The sequence below is a fragment of the Mobula hypostoma genome, chromosome 28 (assembly GCF_963921235.1).
Source record: "Mobula hypostoma chromosome 28, sMobHyp1.1, whole genome shotgun sequence".
NCBI lineage: Eukaryota > Metazoa > Chordata > Chondrichthyes > Myliobatiformes > Myliobatidae > Mobula > Mobula hypostoma.
Genome location: NC_086124.1, coordinates 18,887,594 through 18,910,130, shown reverse-complemented (window position 1 = coordinate 18,910,130; position 22,537 = coordinate 18,887,594). Strand labels below are relative to the sequence as shown.

Here is a 22,537-nt window from a genome sequence, read left to right as displayed (position 1 = left end):
GGGAATGGTCCAGGTTCCGATAGATGGGACAAGGTAGGAAACCAGGCCAGTATGCACTAGATGGGCTGAAGGGTCTGTTTCTGTGCTGTATGAATCAGAAGCTCTAAACTTGCACCATCCTCGCCTTAAAAGCTTTGCTCTTTGGCACTTGATAAGTTCACACCTTGGAGAGAAAGACACTCTACCTTATCTATGCCTCTTGCTGTCTGCAACTGTAACACTTTTGTTCTGCACTCTGCTATCGCTTTTCCCTTGACGTATTCATGTGATGAAGTGATCTGTACAAATGCATGCAAAACAAAGTTTATCGTTGTACCTCGGTACGTGTGATGATAATCAGGGTCGAGATCAAAAACGCCCATACTAAACCATATAGATCTCAGGCTGCACATGTCCTCCCTGACCACATCAAACATGGATCCCACGTGAGAAATGGCCTCAGCACTCACATTAAACATGGTTCCCAGGGCGAGGACGTCCTCCTGCCCATATGAGACATGACTCCCAGGCGAGCAAACGCTTCCCTTCTCACATTAAACATGGATCTCAATCCAGAGATACCTTCCCTGACCACATCAAACATGGATCCCAGTGCAAGGGTGGCCTCCCTGCCCACTTCAAACATGGATCCCAGTCCAAGGTGACCTCTCTGCCCACGTCAAACATGGATCCCAAGTGAGAAATGGCCTCCTTGTCTACATCTTCCCAGGCTGAAGATGGCCTCCATACCCTTGCCAAAAATGGACTCAAGATCAAAAATGCCAACCCTGTCCACATTAAACCATAAGGATCTCATTGCAGCTGTCCTCCTTGCCACATCAAACAGCTCCACGGTGAGCAAAAGCCTCTGTACTTACTTGCTTACTGGCCATTATGCTGCTGGTGCTTAGGGCAGCCGTGAATATCTCTGTCTGTCCTTGGCCATCTTTTCTACTGTGCCCCAGGTGTGGTTCAGGGTTCTCAGTCACACATAGATATAGAAGAAGCCTCCAAGAGGACCACAACCTTCATTGCTGTTTCCATAACAATTATTTTTTGACCAGTCAAAGTTGTTAGCCTTGAGCTGAACCCTCAAACATGGAGGACTGGTGGACAACTCTTAGTCTGGCCTCTACTCTTTAACCTGTTTGGCATGGGTGATTCTACCAAGAGCCAAAGCACAAGACCCTGACTCCAGCCAACATAGTTCTCAGGTCATTGAGGTATGCAAGCCTCCAAACCCTACAAGGTTGTGGTCCTCTTGGAAGCCTCCATGCCCACATCAAACATGGATCCTGGCATGGAGATGCCCCAACCCCCTACACCAAACAAACCCACGGTGACAAATGTAACCCTGTGCCAGTAGGTAACCTAAAGGTGGATGGGACTCACCGGTGTATGTGACGCGGCTGGGGCTTCCCTGCTCACGGTATTGGCGTAGGAGGAGGAGCTGGAAGGCATGGGCGAGCATCAGTTCCTTGACCTGCTCCTGCTGGGCTCGTCGGGCCAGAGCTGCCAGGAGCTCTGCGTTGCCGGAGGTGCAGCGGCCGGCTAGCACGAGGGCATGGGCTAGTGCTGCCCTCTCCCGCTGCACCCGGGACAGGCGTCGCAGTCGGCCGGCCATCAGCGCTCCAAAGAGGACCAGCAGCAGGGCAAAATTGAGCCGCAGTCCATACAGGCCCAGCACGATCAGGTTGGCGAAGAGGACAGCCCCGCCTGCTGCCAGGCTAAGGTAGAGGGAGGTCCGGCGTGGCAGGCTGACCCGCGGCTGTGCTGCGGGCAGCAGGTGCTCCAGGTTCTCCAGCGGGATGTCCTTAAATGACCGGAGGACCAACCTTCCCTCCCGCTCACGGGCCGCCATGATCACACGCTTGCAGTAGCTCCTGGCAAGGAGGAGGAGGAAGGAGATCTGGAGTTAGGCTGTTATGCAGTGGGTGCTGTGTCTGCCCATATCAATCATGGATCCCAGATCAAGGTTAGTCTCCCTGCCCACATCAAACATAGATCTTCGGTCAATGGTGGCCTCACTGCTCACATGAAACATAGACCCTGGGTCAAGACTGGTGACTCTGTCCACGTTGTATATGGATCTCAGGTGAGTGATGACTTCCCTGCCCACATCAAACATCTATCCCAACTATTAATTTATTGACGTACAGCGTGGAATAGGCCCTTCTGGCCCTACGAGCCATGCCACCCAGTAACTCCCGAGTTAATTCTAGTCTAATCATGGGACAATTTACAGTGACCAATTAACCTACCAACCGGTATGTCTTTGGACTGTGGGAGGAAACCGGAGCATCCAGAGGAAACCCATGTGGTAAAAGGAAGAACGTACAAACTCCTTGCAGACAGCTGCAGGATTTGAACCCAGGTTGCTAGAACTGTAAAGCATTGTGTGAACCACTATGCTACCGTGCTGCTAAGCAATGCCCTCCCCAGTCACATCAAACATGGACAAACACAGTGGGTGCCTCAGTGCCCACATCAACCCTGGAACTTGGGCTGTAGATGTCTTCCTTGCCCACATCAAACACAGATCCTCAATTTTCTGGTAGAGGAGGGGGGACTATTGCTTTGCTGCTGCTTACACGTGGGAGGGGGGAGCTGGGGGAGACTTTGGGGTTCTAACATTTAACTGTCATTCATTCTTTGGGGGCACTCCTCTGTTTTCATGGATGGTTGTGAAGAAAAAGCATTTCAGGATGTATATTGTATACATTTCTCTGACATTAAATGTACCTTTGAAACCTATGAAGGGTTTCTCACTGCCCACATTAAACATCAATCCTAGGATGAAGGTGATGACCCAATTAAACAAGGATACTGGGTCAAAGGTGGCCTCCCTGCTCACATGAAAAATGGATCACAGGTCAAGGGTGGCATTGAATACAGCAGTAAGAAAGTTATGATACAGTCAAAGAAGATATAGTTGAGTCCGCACTTGCAGTGTTGTGTACAGATTTGGTCGTCCTGATATAGGAAAGATGGTTTTAAAACAGAACAAGTGGAAAAAAGATTCACCAGGATGTTGCCTAGACTTGGGGGTGGGAGTGGGGAAGTGAGGCTGAGTTACAAAGAGTGGTTGCATAGACAAGGACATCGTAATGTAGGATATAATCATGAGGGGCACAGACAGGGTGAAGGTACACATGCTTTTTTCCAGGGAGGGGATTGCTAAAAGCAAGAGGGTGCAGTTTTAAGATCAGAGGTGAGAGATTTAAGAGGGATGTCAGGGGGAGCTTCTTCACGGAAATGATGGTGCGTATTTGGAATGAGCTGTTAGAAGAGGAGGAATTTCTTTAGCCAGAGAATGGTGAACCTGTGGACTTCATTGCCACAGGTGGCTGTGGAGGCCAAGTCATTGGGTATACTTAAGGCAAAGGTTGATAGGTTCTTGATTAGTGAGGGCATGAAGGCAGGACATTGGGGCCGAAAGGAAAATGGATGAGCCATGAGGAAATGGTACAGCAGACTTGATGGGCCAAACAACCTAATTCTGTTCCTATATCTTATGGTCTTAAAGAACTAGTGTCTGAGGCAGGTACATTTGTTCGTTTGTTTTGTGCTGTGTTGTAAAACGTTGGGGATCATGGCTTTTCCATGAGTATGATTGTTTTTGGCAAATTTTTCTACAGAAGTTGTTTGCCATTGCCCTCGTCTGGACAGCACCTTTAGAAGACGGGTGACCCCAGCCATTACCTATACTCTTCAGAGGTTGTCTACCTGGCGTCAGTGGTCGCATAACCAGGACTTGTGTTATGCACCAGCTGCTCATAAGACCATCCACCACGTATTTCCATGGTTTCACATGACCCTAATTGGGGGGGGGGGGGGAGAGCTAAGCAGGTGACTTGCAGGCTAGTGTTGGGAGGGCGTGCCTTACACCTCCTTTGGTAGAGATGTATCTCCACCCCACCACCCTGCAGGCACATTAGCAACGTTTAAAGGTCACTGAGATAAGATAAATAGGAGAGATTTAGCGGGCTGAGTGGCAAACATGAGCAGCTGGATAACACAGTTGGCATGAACGAGTTGGGCCAATGGGACATATGGCTTGGTCAGAGAAAATTGAGGAGACCACCAAGAGATTTTTTTAAAAGTATGTTAAAGGAGAATGAGTAAATAAGGAGAGAATAAGACCGCTTAAAAAACCAAGACAGAAATCTATGTGTGGAGCCATTGATGAATGGGCAGCATTCTCTGTGCAGCAAACAAAAAATACTGGAGGAACTCAACAGGTCAAGCAGTATTTATGAAAAGGAATAAACAGTCGACATTTCGGGTCGAGACCCTTCTTCAGGACTGGAAAGAAAGGGGTAAGATGCCAGAATAAAAAGGCGGGATAGAGGAAGGTGAAGCCAGGTGGGTGGAAAAGGTAAAGGGCAGGAGAAGAAGGAATCTGATAGGAGAGGAGAGTTGTCAGTGACTATTTCTCCTTTGCAAGTCTGCTCTACCATTTCATCATGGCTGATCCATTTCCCTCTCAGCCACAATCTCCTGCCTTCTCCCCATATTCCTTCATGCCCTGACTACTCAAGTATCTATCAACATGTGCTTTAAGTATACCCAATATATCCAATGACTTGGCCCCCACAGCCATCTCTGGCAATCAATTACACAGATTCACCGCCCTCCTGCTAAAGAAGTTCCTCCTCATCTCCATGTGAAATGGATGTTGCTCTATTCTGAGGCTGTATCCTCTGGTCTTAGGTTCCCCTACCACAAGAAACATCCTCTCCACATCCACTCTATTGAGGCCTTTCAATATTCAACAGGTTTCAATGAGAACCCCTTCATTCTTCTGAATTCCAGTGAATTCAGGCCCAAAGCCATCAAACGCTCCTCATATGATAAGCCTTTCAATCCTGGAATCATTTTTGTGAACCTCCTTCGACCCTCTCCAATGTCAGCACATCCCTTCTTAGATAAGAGCCCAAAACTGCTCACAATACTCCAAGTGAGGCCCCACCAGTGCCTTTTAAAGCCTCAACATTATATTCTTGCTCTTATATTCCAGTCCTCCTGAAATGAATGCTAATACTGCATTTGCCGTCGTCACCACCCAAGTCCCTTTTCACCTCCGATTTTTGTATTTTCTCACCATTTAGAAAATAGCCTAATTACAGAGGCCCTTGCTAAGATAATTGCAACATTTCTATTCTCTAGTGAGGTTCCAGAAGACTGGAGGATACTAAATATTGTGCCTTTAACTAAGAAGGGCAGTAGATAAAGACCTGGTAATTATAGGCCCGACAGCCTAATGTCTATGGCAGGTGAATTGCTGGAAAGTATTCTGAGAGATGATATGCAGTACTTGCATTGGGAAAGGCTGGGGTTGATTTGGGGTAGCCAGCAAGGCTTCATGCCTGGGAGATGTCGTACAAATTTGATTGAATACCTTGATGAGCCAATAAGGAAGGTTGACCAGGGGAGGGTGGTAGATGTAGTATATGTGGATTTAAGTATGGCTTTTTATAAGGTTTCACATGTAAGCTGCTCTGGAAGGTTTGATTGCATGCATATAGGGAGAGTCAGCAGGTTGGATACAAAATTGACAGGATGGTAGGAAACAGATACTGGTTGCATCACGGCCTGGAATGCAGAATACAGGGAAATTCCTTTAAAACAGAGATGAGGAGGAATTTCTTTAGCCAGAAGGTGGTATCTATGGAATTCATTGCCATAGCTGGCTGTGGAAACCAAGTCATTAGGTATATCTAAAGTGGGGTTAATAGGTTCTTGATTAGTCAGGGTACCGAAGGTTACGAGGAGAAGGCAGGAGAATGGGGTTGAGAGGAATATTAAATCACCCATGAAGGAATGGCGAAGAAAATTCGACGAACTGAATGGCCTACTTCTGTACCTATGCCTTACAGAGGCTCCAATGCACCGGATGGAAAGAGGCTGCAGAGGTAACCAGCTCCATTACGGCACAACACTTCCCACCATTGATGCCAGCCTCAAGAGGCATTGCCTCAAGAAGGCGGCATCCATCACTGAGGAGACTCATCACCTGGAACATGCCCTATTCTCACTACTATCATTGGGGAGGAGATACAGGAGCCCGAAGAACCGCTCAATGTTCTAGGAATAGCGTCTTCCCTTATGCCATCAAATTTCTGAACAGTCCATTAACCAATGATCTCTACCTCGCTCTACTTCTTTTTCTCTATTTCGTTATTACAACTTACAGTAATTTTTATTTCTTGTACTGTACTGCTACTGCAAAACATCAAATTTCCTGTCAAATAAACCTGATTCTGATGGTAGAAGGTTGTTTCTCAGACTGGACTTCTGTGAATAGCAGTACATCCTAGGGATCAGTGCTGGGCCCATTGTTATTTGTTATCTATAGTAATGATTTAGATGAGAATATACACTCAATGGCCACTTTATTAGGTACACCTGCTTGTTAATGCAAATATCTAATCAGCTAATTGTGTGGCAGCAATTCAGTGCATAAAAGCACGATCAAGAGGTTCAGTTGTTGTTCAGACCAAACATCAGGATGGGAAGAAATGTGATCTGAGTGACTTTAGAACTTTGGAAAGATTGTTGCTTCTAGATAGAGTGGTTTGGGTGTCTCAAAAACTGCTGATCTCCTGGGATTTTCACACAACAGAATCAGAATTATTATCACCAGCATGTGATATGAAATCTGCTAACTTAGCAGCAGCTGTACAATGCAAAACATGATGATATAGAAAGAAAAAAAATCAATTACGGTAAGTATATATATTGAATAAATTACAAATAATGCAAAATCAGAAATAATATATATTAAAAAGAGTGAGTTTGGGTTCATGGGTTTAATATCCATTTAGGAATTTTTTGGCAGAGTGGACGAACTGTTCCTGAATCGCTAAGTGTGTGCCTTCAGCTTCTGTACCTCCTTCCTAATGGTAACAATGAGAAGAGGGCATGCCCTGGTGATGGGGGTCCTTAATAATGGACGTTGCCTTTCTGAGGCACCGCTGCATGAAGATGTCTTGGATACTATGGAGGCTAGTGCCCAAGATGGAGCTGACTAATTTTACAACTTTCTGTAGCTTCTTTCGGTCCTGTGTAGTAGCACCCCCATACCAGACAGTGATATAGCCTGTCAGAATGCTCTTCATGGTACATCTATAGAAGTTTTCAGTGTTTTAGTTGACAAACCAAATCTCTTCAAACTCCTAATGAAATATAGCCACTGTCTTGCCTTCCTTATATCTGCATCAATATGTTGGGATCAGGTTAGTCCCTCAGAGATCCTGACACCTAGGAACTTGAAACTGCTCTCTCTCCACTGCTGATCCCTCTATGAGGATTGATTCATGTTCCCTTATCTTACTCTTCTTGAAGTCCACAATCCGCTCTTTCATTTCCTGACACCGAATGCAAGGTTGTTGCTGCGACACCACTCATCAAGTTCCTGTATGCTCTCTCATCTCCATCTGAAATTCTATCATCAATGGTTGTATCATCAGCAAATTCATAGATGGTATTTGAGCTATACCTAACCATACAGTCATGGGTAGAGAAGGAGTAGAGTAGTGGGCTAAGCACACAGCCCTGAGGTGCGCCAGTATTGATAGTGAGCGAGGAGGAGATATTATCACCAATCTGCACAGATTGTCCTGATTGTGCAACGTTCTCTAGAGTTTACATAGTGTGAAAAACAAAAAAAAATCCAGTGAGTGGCAATTCTGCAGGCGAAAACGTTTTGTTAATCAGAGAGATCAGAGGAGAATGACTAGAGTGGTTCAAGCTGACAGGAAGGTGACAGTAACTCAAATGACTATGCATTACACCATGGTGTGCAGAAAGCATAACACATTGAACTTTGAAGTGGATGGGCTACAGCAGCAGAAGACCATGAACATAACTCCGTACATAATAAAGTAGCCATTGAGTGTATATTAATGACTTGGATGACAATACACAACAAATTGTTAGTAAATTTGCAGATGACAGTGTTGATAGCAAGAAATATTATTATAGCTTACAATGGAATCTCGATCAGTTAGGGAAGTGGGCTCAGGAGTGGAAAATAGATTTCAATACCGTTAAGCAATCAGCCATCAACCCTCAACCATTAGGCTCCTGAACCAGAGGGGAGAACCTCACTTGCCCCCATCACTGAACTGTTCCGACAACCTATGGACTCACTTTCAAGGACTGATCATCTAAATGTTCTTGATATTTATTATTTTGTTTGTTTTTTTCCTTCTTGCATTTGCATAGTTTGTTGTCTTTTTCACATTGGTTGTTGGTCTATCATGTTGTGTGTGGTTTTTCATTGATTCTTTTGTGTTTCTACTGTGAAAGCCCACAAGAAAATAACTCTCAGGATAGTATATTGTGACAATATACTTTGATAATAAATCACTTTGCATTTTTGAGTATGAGATGATGGCTTTTGGAAAGTAGAACTTATACTATGAATTGTAGGGCACTAGGGAGTGTAATGAAATAGCTGGAAAGAGGGCATAATTTGCTGAGAGCAGCATGTGAGGTGGACGGGTGGTGAAAATGGCAACAAAAGACACAAGACATAAGTTGCAAGATAAAGTCTGTTAATCCTTTGCAATTACCTGGTTTTCTGCATTAATTACTCATAAATTGTGGTCAGATCTTCATCTATGTCACAATAACAGATAAACACAATCTGCCTAAACTTATAACACACAAACAAATGTATTTCTCATAAATACTGAGTACACCATTTAAATAATCACAGTCTAGATTCAAAGAAGTAAGTGAACCTGCAGAGTAATGACTTCTACAAATGCTATTAGGAGTCAGGTGTTTCAATCAATGAGATGAGGTTGGAGGTGTGGGTTGTAGAGGTGCCCAGCCCTATAAAATAAGGACACGCAAAGTCAGGTTACTGATAGAGCCTGCTCTTCTCAAAAGAGATCTGCTTATGGGCACCATGCCTCAATCACAGCAACTTTCAGAGGACTTTAGAAGAAAAATTGTAGAGATGCATCAAGCTGGAAAAGGCTACAAAAACATTTCTATAGCGCTGAGTAATCATCAGTCCACAGTAAGGGGAATTGACTACAAATGGAGGAAATTCAGTACTGTTGCTGCTCTCCCTAGGAATGGGCATCCTGCGACGATCACACCAAGGGCACAACATGCAATGCTGAAGGAGGCGAGAAAGAACCCCAGGGTTACAGCAAAAGACCTGCAGAAATCCCTAGAATTTGTTGTCTCTGTTCACGCGGTCACTATAAGAAAAACAGTGAACAAGAATGCTGTTCATGGAAGGACACTATGGAGAAAACCACTGCTCTCCAAAAAAAAAACACTGCTACACATCTCAAGTTTGGAAAAGACCACCTGGATGCTCCACAGTACTTCTAGGACAATATTAGGAGGGATAGACATGAAGGAAGGGGAGGTGGGGTGGCGTTGCTGGTTAAAGAAGAGATTAACGCAATAGAAAGGAAGGACATAAGCCGAGAAGATGTGGAATCGATATGGGTAGAGCTGCGTAACACTAAGGGGCAGAAGACGCTGGTGGGAGTTGTGTACAGGCCACCTAACAGTAGTAGTGAGGTCGGAGATGGTATTAAACAGGAAATTAGAAACGTGTGCAATAAAGGAACAGCAGTTATAATGGGTGACTTCAATCTACATGTAGACTGGGTGAACCAAATTGGTAAAGGTGGTGAGGAAGAGGATTTCTTGGAATGTATGCGGGATGGTTTTTTGAACCAACATGTCGAGGAACCAACTAGAGAGCAGGCTATTCTAGGCTGGGTTTTGAGCAATGAGGAAGGGTTAATTAGCAATCTTGTCGTGAGAGGCCCCTTGGGTAAAAGTGACCATAATATGGTGGAATTCTTCATTAAGATGGAGAGTGACATAGTTAATTCAGAAACAAAGGTTCTGAACTTAAAGAGGGGTAACTTTGAAGGTATGAGACGTGAATTAGCTAAGATAGACTGGCAAATGACACTTAAAGGATTGACGGTGGATATGCAATGGCAAGCATTTAAAGGTTGCATGGATGAACTATAACAATTGTTCATCCCAGTTTGGCAAAAGAATAAATCAAGGAAGGTAGTGCACCCGTGGCTGACAAGAGAAATTAGGGATAGTATCAATTCCAAAGAAGAAGCATACAAATTAGCCAGAGAAAGTGGCTCACCTGAGGACTGGGAGAAATTCAGAGTTCAGCAGAGGAGGACAAAGGGCTTAATTAGGAAGGGGAGAAAAGATTATGAGAGAAAACTGGCAGGGAACATAAAAACGGACTGTAAAAGCTTTTATAGATATGTAAAAAGGAAAAGACTGGTAAAGACAAATGTAGGTCCCCTGCAGACAGAAACAGGTGAATTGATTATGGGGAGCAAGGACATGGCAGACCAATTGAATAATTACTTTGGTTCTGTCTTCACTAAGGAGGACATAAATAATCTTCCAGAAATAGTAGGGGACAGAGGGTCCAGTGAGATGGAGGAACTGAGCGAAATACATGTTAGTAGGGAAGTGGTGTTAGGTAAATTGAAGGGATTGAAGGCAGATAAATCCCCAGGGCCAGATGGTCTGCATCCTAGAGTGCTTAAGGAAGTAGCCCAAGAAATAGTGGATACATTAGTGATAATTTTTCAAAACTCATTAGATTCTGGACTAGTTCCTGAGGATTGGAGGGTGGCTAATGTAACTACACTTTTTAAAAAAGGAGGGAGAGAGAAACCGGGGAATTATAGACCAGTTAGCCTAACGTCGGTGGTGGGGAAACTGCTGGAGTCAGTTATCAAGGATGTGATAACAGCACATTTGGAAAGCGGTGAAATGATCGGACAAAGTCAGCATGGATCTGTGAAAGGAAAATCATGTCTGACGAATCTCATAGAATTTTTTGAGGATGTAACTAGTAGAGTGGATAGGGAAGAACCAGTGGATGTGGTATATTTGGATTGTCAAAAGGCTTTTGACAAGGTCCCACACAGGAGATTAGTGTGCAAACTTAAAGCACACGGTATTGGGGGTAAGGTATTGGTGGGGGTGGAGAATTGGTTAGCAGACAGGAAGCAAAGAGTGGGAATAAACGGGACCTTTTCAGAATGGCAGGCGGTGTCTAGTGGGGTACTGCAAGGCTCAGTGCTGGGACCCCAGTTGTTTACAATATATATTAATGACTTGGATGAGGGAATTAAATGCAGCATCTCCAAGTTTGCGGATGACACAAAGCTGGGTGGCAGTGTTAGCTGTGAGGAGGATGCTTAGAGGATGCAGGGTGACTTGGATAGGTTGGGTGAGTGGGCAAATTCATGGCAGATGCAATTTAATGTGGATAAATGTGAAGTTATCCACTTTGGTGGCAAAAATAGGAAAACAGATTATTATCTGAATGGTGGCCGATTAGGAAAAGGGGAGGTGCAACGAGACCTGGGTGTCATTATACACCAGTCATTGAAAGTGGGCATGCAGGTACAGCAGGCGGTGAAAAAGGCGAATGGTATGCTGGCATTTATAGCGAGAGGATTCGAGTACAGGAGCAGGGAGGTACTACTGCAGTTGTACAAGGCCTTGGTGAGACCACACCTGGAGTATTGTGTGCAGTTTTGGTCCCCTAATCTGAGGAAAGACATCCTTGCCTTAGAGGGAGTACAAAGAAGGTTCACCAGATTGATTCCTGGGATGGCAGGACTTTCATATGAAGAAAGACTGGATGAACTGGGCTTGTACTCGTTGGAATTTAGAAGATTGAGGGGGGATCTGATTGAAACGTATAAGATCCTAAAGGGATTGGACAGGCTAGACGCAGGAAGATTGTTCCCGATGTTGGGGAAGTCCAGAACGAGGGGGCACAGTTTGAGGATAGAGGGGAAGCCTTTTAGGATCGAGATTAGGAAAAATTTCTTCACACAGAGAGTGGTGAATCTGTGGAATTCTCTGCCACAGGAAACAGTTGAGGCCAGTTCATTAGCTATATTTAAGAGGGAGTTAGATATGGCCCTTGTGGCTACGGGGGTCGGGGGTATGGAGGGAAGGCTGGGGCGGGGTTCTGAGTTGGATGATCAGCCATGATCATAATAAATGGCGGTGCAGGCTCGAAGGGCCGAATGGCCTACTCCTGCACCTATTTTCTATGTTTCTATATTCGTTGGACAGATGAGACAAAAGTTGAACTTTTTGGCAGAAAAAGTATGTTTGGAAGAAAAAGGACAGTGGACACCAACACCAAAACTTCAGCTCAACTGTGAATATGGTGAAAGGAACATCATGGTTTGGGGCTGCTTTGCTGCCTTAGAGCCTGGAAGCTGGCAGTCATTGAGAAACAATGAACTCACAATGTATCAAGACATTTAACTGTTGAATATCAGGGTAGCAGTCCATCACCTGTAGCTTAATAGAAGTTGGATGATGCATCAAGACAATGATCTGAAACACAAGAATAAATCAATGACAGATTGGTTTAAAAAGAAGAGAATTTGTGTTCTGGAATGGCCAAGTCACAATCAGAATCAGCAGCTACAGGAAATGTTTGGTCGAAGTTATTGCTGCTAAAGGAGGTTCTACCAGTTATTAAATACAAGAGTTCACATACTTTTTCTCGCCCGGACTTTGAATGATTAAACAATATGTTCAATAAAAATATGAAAAGTAGAACTGTCTGTGTGTTATTTGTTCAGGCAGATTGTGTTTGTGTATTATTGGGACTGAGATGAAGATCACATACACATTTTATGAGTAATTAATGCAGAAAAACAGGCAATTGCAAAGGATTCATAAACTTTTTCTTGCAACTCATACTATGAATTGTAGGGCACTAGGGACTGTAATGGAACAGATGGATAGAGGGCATAATTCGCTGAAAGCAATATATGAGGTGGACAGGGTGGTGAAAAGGCAGCTTTCATCAGTCAGGGCACTGAGTGCAGGAGACACAAAATGTTCTACAGATGATTGAAATCTTGAGCAACAGAAACCAAATGTTTAAGAAATTCATCAGGTCAGGCAGAATCTATGGAGGGAAATACTGCCTGACCTCCAACATTTTATGAGTGCTGATTGAGTTTAGCACTAGGGACATTTTGTTGAGTTTGTATATGTTGTTGATGAAAATGCACGGAGCACTGTGTACAGTTTTGGTCACCTTGATTTTGAAAGATGTAGTTAAGCTGGAAAGAGTGTGGAAAAAAATATCTTTGTGGATGTTGCCTGGACTAGAAGGCCTAAATTACAGGGAAGGGTTGGCTAGGCTAGGTCTTTATTGCCTAGAACATAGAGAATGAGGGGTGATTGTATCGTACAGGGGTTTCCAACGTGGGGTCCATGGAACCCTTGGTTAATGGTAGGGGGCCATGGCATAAAAAGGTTGGAAATCCTTGGTAAAGGGTTTCTTAAAATGGTGAGAGGCAGAGATAAGGCGCAAAGCAACAAGATTCACAATTCAATTTTATTTCACACATGTATGTCAAAACACGGTGAAATAGGGAGTCCAAAAGTAAGGGGCATAGAATTAGAGCGGGGGAGAAAAGATTTGAAAGGGACCTGAGGGGTAACTTCTCTCTTGTCTCCTGTACTCATTGCCCTGACTGCTGAAAGCTGCCATTTTTTCACCAACCTGCCCACCTCTAACACCGCTTTCAGTGAACCACAGTGGTGTAGAAAGTTTCTGAACCCTTTAGAATTTTCTCTATTTCTGCATAAGTATGACCTAAAATGTGATCAGATCCTCATGCAAATCCAAAAGCATTATACTGGTTCATTTATTTATTGAGAAAAATGATTAGGTCATATATGTATTTATTGGAAAAAGTATGTGAACCCTTGTGTAATGCCTTCTAATTGTGTACAAATGGAGGAAACTGAGTATTATTGCTACTTTGCCGAGGAGAGTGCTTCCTGCAAACATCACACCATGAACACAATGTCCAATGTTGATAGAAGTGAGAAAGAACCCAAGGGTAACAGATCTGCAGAAAACAGTGAAGTCATGGAAGAATACCACAGAGGAAACCACTGCTCTCCTAAAAAAAGACATTGCTGCACATCTCAAGTTTGCAAAAGGCTACTTGGGTGTTCTACAATACTCTTGGACAGATGAGACAGAGGTTGAATATATAGGCAGAAATGCACAGTGCTATGTTTGGAGGAAAAATGCACCGCACACCAACATCAAAATGTCATCCCAACTGTGGAGCATGGTGGAAGGATCATAATGGTTTGAAGTGTGACAAAAGAGGGTTACAAAAGTACACATAGACTAAGATGTTAACTGTCCTGTGCTATCACAAGTGGGATCATCAGTTGATCTGCCACCTGTCTTCAGGAGAGAGAGATAAGTAAGACAATGGAGCAGCATTTGGAAATGTTAATGAGGAGACGAGAGAGTTTAACGGAAGGAGACACCGGTCTGAGTATTGTCAAGACCGGCTGCTTTGAACCCTGAACTGTTTGAAGTCTGATGGACAGGCGATACCCCAACAGGGGGGATAAAAAGGGACAGGTTCGCTAAGGCAACAGACACAACACACGACACTACGAGGTAACGAGACCCTGGAAGCAGTGCGCCCCCACAAGTTGGTGGGAGTTTTGGAGGTCTGGTCGTGGGACCAGCCATAGATGCACAGGGTGGAAAGATACGGTCGGCGGGCACCTGGTGTGTGTCCACCCTTGCCTGGGTGCTGGGTTCACCGCTGAAGAACGATCGTGTCTGGGACAGAGGGGTCACAGTCGGTGACCTCAGAAGACATTACAAAGGGCTCGCCCGAAAGCTAACTGCGAGGAATATCGAAGGTCTGTTTGGAATCCGATTTGCATATTCATTCGTTCTCTCTCTCTCTCTCCAACGGCACGACGGCGATTACTGCGAACTGAACTAAACTGAACTCTGTCACTTGTGATTGATCATCTTACCCCTAGACTGTGATAGAGCTTGATTGACCCTATTATCCTAGTTCTGTGTACATGTGTGTTTATTCATTGCTAACCTGTTGCATTTATATTCTTACTATTAGAGTACTGTGTTGCTTATTTCTTTAATAAAACTTTCTTAGTTCCAGTAATCCAGACTCCAACTGAGTGGTCCATTTCTGCTGGTTTGGCAACCCAGTTACGGGGTACATAACATAAGTGGGGGCTCGTCCGGGATTTCGAACGCTAAATTTGGGACGGGGTAAATTGATTGGGTTAAAATTCCCAATAGAAAGAAAAGGCAAACAGCAGAAATGGAGATTGAGGAATTTCTAAAGGCGCCGACCTTGGAGGCATTAGAGGATGCCAGGAAAGCGGAATTGGCAGCTGTGGCCAAACGGTTGAATCTTGTTAAGGGGAAGTCGACAATGAGGAGAGAGGAGATACACAGAGCTATCATAGAGCACTATGTATCTAAAGGTGTGTTTCCCCAAGGGAAGCTGGAGGTGATATCTATTGGAAAACCTGGTGGAGACACAGTACAGGTGCAGCTTGAAAAACTGAGACTCAAGCACGAGTGCCGGGTACGGCAGCTAGAACATGAAGAGAAACAGGTAGAATGACAACGAGAAGAGAAGAGAAACAGAGGGAAAGGGAATTCGAGCTGGAGAGGTTAAAGATAAGGGCAGAGCAGGGGCCTATGCCGAACCAAGGTGGAGGGTTCAGGGCGACCCAGGAGGTTAGGCTGTTTCCCCCATTTGACGATACCGATGTGGATCGGTACTTTCTCCATTTCGAAAAAGTTGCTGCAAGTCAGGACTGGCCGAGGGATAAGTGGGCTGTTTTGCTTCAGAGTGTACTTAAAGGAAAAGCCCAAAAAGCTTACTCGGCTTTGTCCGCGGAAGATGCCCAGAGGTATGAGGTGGTGAAAGAGGCCATCCTCAGGATTTATGAGTTGGTCCCGGAGGCATACCGGCAGAGGTTCCGGAATGCGAGGAAGCAGTGGGACCGCACGTATTTAGAGTTTGCCCGTGAGATGCAGACATATTGTGAGCGTTGGTGCGCCTCGAAGGGGGTAGATGGGGATTATGACAGACTGCTACAGCTGATCCTGATTGAGCAGTTTAAAGGTTGTGTCCCTGACGGTATGAGACCCTACCTAGATGAGAAAGAGACAGACACGTTAGTCGCAACTGCTAAGTTAGCGGACGAGTACGCGTTGACGCATAAAATGAAGTTTGCCCCGAGTAAAGGCTACCAGAAGGGTAGTCAGGACGGCGGGGAGAGTCCGCCAGAAAAGTCAGTAAGTAAGCCGGGGACTAGTGAGAAGGATAAGGTAGACCGGGAGCAGTCTGGTAGGAAATCTCCTGGGGTCATCTGTTATAATTGTGGGAAAGTTGGACACTTTGCGTCCAGGTGCTTTGCCCCAAAGAAGGAGACGGGAAAAAGAAAAACGGCAATTTCGACTGGCTGTATTGAGCTGGTAAACAAACGGCTAGGAGAGGAAAGGTCTGCCAAAGTTCAGGAGGGGCGCGAGAGGTTTATCTCGGCCGGATTGGTGTCGGTGAAGGAGGGGTTAAACCCAGTTCCAGTGCGGATCTGGAGAGATACGGGAGCGTGTCAGTCATTGATATTAAAGGGTGTGTTAGACTTTAGTTCAGAGACCGAGACTGGGAAAGTCAGGGTCATAAAAGGCATTGGACCAGATACACCTACAAAGCAACTTGGTCTCTGGACTAGTCATGATCGGGGTGAGGCCCGAATTACCGATGAAAGGCGTGGAAGTCTTGCTCGGTAATGACCTCGCCAGGGGAATTGTGTTCTCAGCAGTGAGATTGACAGGTCAGCCTGCCAGCATTGAGGCCCCGCCCATGGACTCACAGGTTCATCCCGTTTGCGCAGTGACTCGGTGTGTGTCCAGAAAGACTGCCGAAGTAAATTTAGCTGAGACGTTTCTACCAGCCTTGTACCAGGAGGAGGTAGAAAGTGAAAAGAAGGAGTGTAGTGAAACAGGAGGAAGTGAGGGAGCTGAGGCAGACTTAGCATTAGCCAGGAAGGAATTTGTACATGCGCAGGAGCGAGACGAGGAGCTGATGGTTTCGGTGGAGACAGTTCTCTCTAAAGCAGGATTAAAAAGAGAGCCAGTAGGCTATTGTGTGGAGGAGGGAGTGCTAAGTAAGAAAGGGAGACCAAGTACCGTACCCGCAGATGAGGAATGGGAGATGGTGCAAAAAATTTATGGGGATGAGATTCTTAACCTGGCCCACAAGATACCCCTCGGTGGACATTTTGGGGAGAGGGAAACAGTCGGCGGAATCATGAAAGAGGTTTACTGGCTGCACAGGAGGAAGGATGTTATTGACTATTGCAAACGTGAGTTAACATAGTTAGAGGCTATTAACATGTTAAAAGCCCAGCACGATCAGAGAACAGCTCTAGCGGGTGATATCATGAAAATCAATGAGGCTAGGGTGCCACCTGATAAGGGGAGGACCCATTTTGAAAAGATAAGTGTGGTGCCGACCAGATGGGAGATGCGTATTGTGTTGACCCGTTTTGCTGATAAGGTCTCTCACCTAACCCCCGAACAAAGCGGGCCATTGATAAAGCTAATTAACTGGCATGCGCACGTAGGTCCAGATGTCCCGAGGCGATGCAAAGAGCTGGGACATGGGGCTGTTGTCACATCAGGTCAGCCTAGTGAGCAACACTCCTATAGAATGATTAATTCAGTGACAAATGGGCTAAAGAACACAGAAGTGTATATTGGCGATGTAGTGGTCTGGAGTAACACATGGGAGGAGCTGTTTAAAAAGCTGTTTGAAGCCAACCTGACAGTAAACCTCGCAAAGAGTGAATTCGGCTACGAAAAAGTCACTTATCTGGGACTTGTGGTAGGACAGGGGCAGCTGGCTCCGATGCAAGCTAAGGTGCGGGCTATCGCTGAAGTCCCCACCCCGATAGACAAGAGAGCCATGAGAAGGTTCTTGGAGATGGTGGGGTACTATCGGAAATTTTGCAGAAAAAAAAACAACTTTGCGGATGGTACCCACCCTCTTACAAAGCCCTCGCCAAAGAATGCTAAGTTGGTATGGGATGACCCTTGTTATCTTGGTATGGGACGAAAACCACTGAGAAGTTACACTGATCACAATTCATTAGTGTTTTCGGCCACTATGAAGTCTGCTAAGTTGGAGCTTGGTTTGAGAGGATTATTAAAATAACACATATAAAAGGAACAGAAAATGTGATTGCTGACTGTCTGTAAGGTGTTGACAACTTAAAATTCTCTGTATTAGCCAAATAGCTGATGAAGATGTATATTTGTGTGTATCTAATAATGTATTCATGCTTACAATTTTTACCCTGGTAAAAATCCTTAAAGGGGAGGGGTGTGACAAAAGTACACATAGACTAAATGTTAACTGTCCTGTGCTATCACAAGTGGGATCATCAGTTGATCTGCCACCTGTCTTCAGGAGAGAGAGATAAGTAAGACAATGGAGCAGCATTTGGAAATGTTAATGAGGAGACGAGAGAGTTTAACGGAAGGAGACACCGGTCTGAGTATTGTCAAGACCGGCTGCTTTGAACCCTGAACTGTTTGAAGTCTGATGGACAGGCGATACCCCAACAGGGGGGATAAAAAGGGACAGGTTCGCTAAGGCAACAGACACAACACACGACACCACGAGGTAACGAGACCCTGGAAGCGGTGCGCCCCCACAAGTCGGTGGAAGTTTTGGAGGTCTGGTCGCAGGACCAGCCATAGACGCACAGGGTGGAAAGATACGGTCGGCGGGAACCTGGTGTGTGTCCGCCCTTGCCTGGGTGCCGGGTTCACTGCTGAAGAACGATCGTGTCTGGAACAGAGGGGTCACAGTCGGTGACCTCAGAAGACATTACAAAGGGCTCGCCCGAAAGCTAACTGCGAGGAATATCGAAGGTCTGTTTGGAATCCGATTTGCATATTCATTCGTTCTCTCTCTCTCTCCAATGGCAGGACGGCGATTACTGCGAACTGAACTAAACTGAACTCTGTCACTTGTGATTGATCATCTTACCCCTAGACCGCGATAGAGCTTGATTGACCCTATTATCCTAGTTCTGTGTACATGTGTGTTTATTCATTGCTAACCTGTTGCATTTATATCCTTACTATTAGAGTACTGTGTTGCTTATTTCTTTAATAAAACTTTCTTAGTTCCAGTAATCCAGACTCCAACTGAGTGGTCCATTTCTGCTGGTTTGGCAACCCAGTTACAGGGTACGTAACAGAGGGTGCTTTGCTGCCTCAGGCCTGGGCAGCTTGAAATCGTTGAAGGAACAATGAATTTATAATTGTATCAAGACATTTTATAGGAGAATGTCAGGGTAGCAGTCTGTCACCTGAAGCTTAATAGACGTTGAATACTGCAACAAGACAATGATCCAAAAGACAATAGTAAATCAACAGCAGTATAGTTTTAAAAGTGTTTTGGAATGTCCTTGTTAAAGTCTTGATCTTAATCCTACAGAAATATTGTAGAAGGACCTGAAGCAAGCAGTTCGTGCAGGAAGTCCAGGAAGTCAAGGAAGTCCATCAACATCCTGGAATTGAAGCAGTTTTGTAAGGATGAATGGCCTAAAATTCCTCCAAGCTGATGTGCAGGACTGATCAACAGTTACGGGAAATGTTTGGTTTAAGTTATTGCTGTACAAGGGGTGATGAAATTTACATGTGTTGGGGAAGTAAGAAATGATTCTCTAATTCTGGTAAATAGCAGGTTAAAATTAGGTGCCAACTTGCGTATGTTCTGTTCTGTGAAAAGTTGGAGAGACTGTCCTTGACTGAAAAAAAACTGCCTTCAGTGTTTTTTTTAGCAACTCACAACTGTCCCTTTGAGAATGATCTGTGGGCTGTATTCACACATGCTGCATACATCATATCTTATGAGTTGATCTATGTTCCCACCTTTTGCCTATTCAAGTTTTACTGATAAGATAAGAATTTGTCTGTAATTAAAACCTGTGATTTAGTGTACTCTCTTATCTAATTAATTAAGTTTGCTCTAACTGACTTGGCGGGAAAATCATGGTAATTAAGGGTTCTCTGTCTGTTAGTCCTATAAATTGTAGCATTCCAGCTTGTTAAATCAGAAGCTCGTTTGAGCCACCAGGGAGAGAGGTAGAAACTCTGTCTCTCTGATGTTCGGCTTCAAGTTTTCTCACTGGCTGAGCCCGAACAATAAACCAGTGAAAAGGTTAAAGTGAAGACTTGTGGTGGTGTGATTATTTGGTCTGGCAAAATTAAAGTTTACAGGGGGTCACACTAGTTACTGAAAGCAAAGATGCACATACTTTTTCCAACAAATACACATAATATTGGATAATTTTTCTCAATAAATAAATGAGCCAATATAATATTTTGTGTTATTTGTTTAATTAGGTTCTCTTTATTTAGCTTTAGGACTTATGTGAAGATCTGATCACATTTTAGGTCACATTTACACATAAATAGAGAAAATTCTAAAAGGTTCAGAAACTTTCTAGCACCACTGTAGTTTGCTGAAAGCAGCGTTAGAGGTGGGCTGGTAGGTGATAAAAAGGCAGCTTTCATCAGTCAGGGCACTGAGTACAGGAGACACAAGAAAAGTTACCCCTCAGGTCCCTTTCGGATCTTTCCTCATTGACCTTAATTCCATGCCCCTTACTTTTGGACTCCCTATTTCACTGTATGTTTTGACGTACACGTATGAAAAAAAATTGAATCGTGAATCTTGTTGCCTTGCGTGTTATCTTTGCCTCTCACCATTTTAAGAAACCCTTTATCAAGGATTCCCAAACTTTTTATGCCATGGGCCCCTACCATTAACTGAGGGTTCAGTCTCACTTCCGTCGGCATTGCACATTGTGCTGTTGGTGTGACAATTGCAGGATGCACACTCCTAGGGAGAGTAGCAACTATACTGACTTTCCTCCATTTGTACACAATTTCTCTTACTGTGGATTGATGAACACTCAGGTCTTTAGAAATGCTTTTGTAGCCTTTTCCAGCTTCATGCATCTCTACAATTCTTCCAAGGACCTCTGAAAGTTGTTTTGATCAGGGCATGGTGCACATAAAGAGATCTTTCTTGAGAAGAGCAGGCTGTCAGTAACCTGACCTGTGTGTCTTTCTTATAGGGTAGGGCACCTTTCCAACTCACACCTCCAATCTCATCTTATTGATTGGAACACCTGACCCCAAATAGCTTTTGTAGAAGGCATCAATTACCCAAGGGTTCACATACTTTTCCCAACAAATACATGTAATACTGGATCATTTTTCTCAACAAATAAATGTATAATGTTTGGGTGTTATTTATTCTGGGTTCTCTTTATCTTGTTTTAGCGCATGTGAAGATCTGATCACATTTTAGGTCATATTTATACAGAAATAGAGAAAATTCTACAGGTTCATAAACTTTCTCACATCACTGTATGCCCTCTGTCCGTCTTTCCATGACACTCTGGAGTATCATACAATTCATAGTATTCATCCTATTCTGGCTTGACTTGCCAAAATGCATCACTACAGAGCAAGGTGACAGCATGTAACAAGCTGCCACAGGAAGAGGTTGAGGTTGGTACATTTAAGAAGCATTTTGATAGGTATGTGAAGGGGCAGGGCTTGGATGGATATAGAACACAGAACATAGAATAGTACAGCACAGTACAGGGCCTTTGGCCCACAATTTTGTGCCGATCCTCAAACCCTGCCTCCCATATAAGAAACCACCTTAGGTCGAGCCCAGGAAATTGGGACTAGATTGGTGGGCACTGGGACCTGCAGTCATGCTGTTTTGCTTTATGACTCCATCTTTGAGCCTTCAGATGGTGGAGAAGCTTTGGGGAATTAAGATTCTTAACCTCTGTGCTGCACAACACAAAGAAAGGACAGAGACTTAATAGGAACCTGAGGGGGCAACACTTTCACCTAGAGGTTGTCAGTATATGGAACAAACTAACAGAGGAGGCGGTGGAGACAGGTAGAATAGCATAATTTAAGCATTTGGATGGGTCCATGCATGTGAAAGTTTGAGAGGTATACGGGCCACATGCAGGCAGGTGGGACTAGCATTGTTGGGTATCTTGGTTGGCAAAGACCAGTTGGGCGAAGGGCCCGTGTGCTTTATGATACTAAGACAAGGGACAGATTTAACGGGAATCTGAGGTGCAACTTCTTCCACAACGAGTGTGGTCAATATATGGAATGAGCTGACAGAGTAAGTAGCTGAAGCAGGTACAATAGTATAATTTAAGGAACACTTGGATGAGTCCATTAATACGTAAAGCTGAGAGGGATACGGGCCAAACACCAACAAATGGGACTGACTTGGATTGGGTCATTGCTCGGTTTGGACCAGTTGGGCCAAAGGGCCTAAGGGTCTGTTTCTGTGCTGTGGCAAGAAGAGAGGGGTGAGATTCAACAGAAACCTAAGGCAAACATTTCATCCAGAGGGTGCTTTGTACGTGGAACAAACTGACAGAGGAACTGATTTAGGCAGGTGTGACAGTATCTTTTAGATTATAAGACCATAAGACATAGGAGCAGAATGGCCTATTGAGTCTGCTCTGCCATTCAATCATAGCAGATTTATAATCCCTCTCAACCCCATTATCCTGCCTTCATCCCATAACCTTTGAACCCTGACTAATCAAGGAACTATCA

The 22,537-nt window shown here is 44.5% G+C and overlaps 1 protein-coding gene across 1 annotated transcript in view; it reads right to left on the bottom strand.

The window, feature by feature from the left end:
* Positions 1–22,537, bottom strand: part of LOC134338691 (transmembrane protein 143-like) — a 66,302-nt gene that overhangs the window by 5,287 nt on the left and 38,478 nt on the right. Inside the window, exon 6 of the mRNA XM_063034732.1 lies at positions 1,372–1,862. Within this exon, the coding sequence (XP_062890802.1) occupies positions 1,372–1,862 (491 nt within the window). The remainder of the gene's footprint in view (positions 1–1,371; positions 1,863–22,537) is intronic.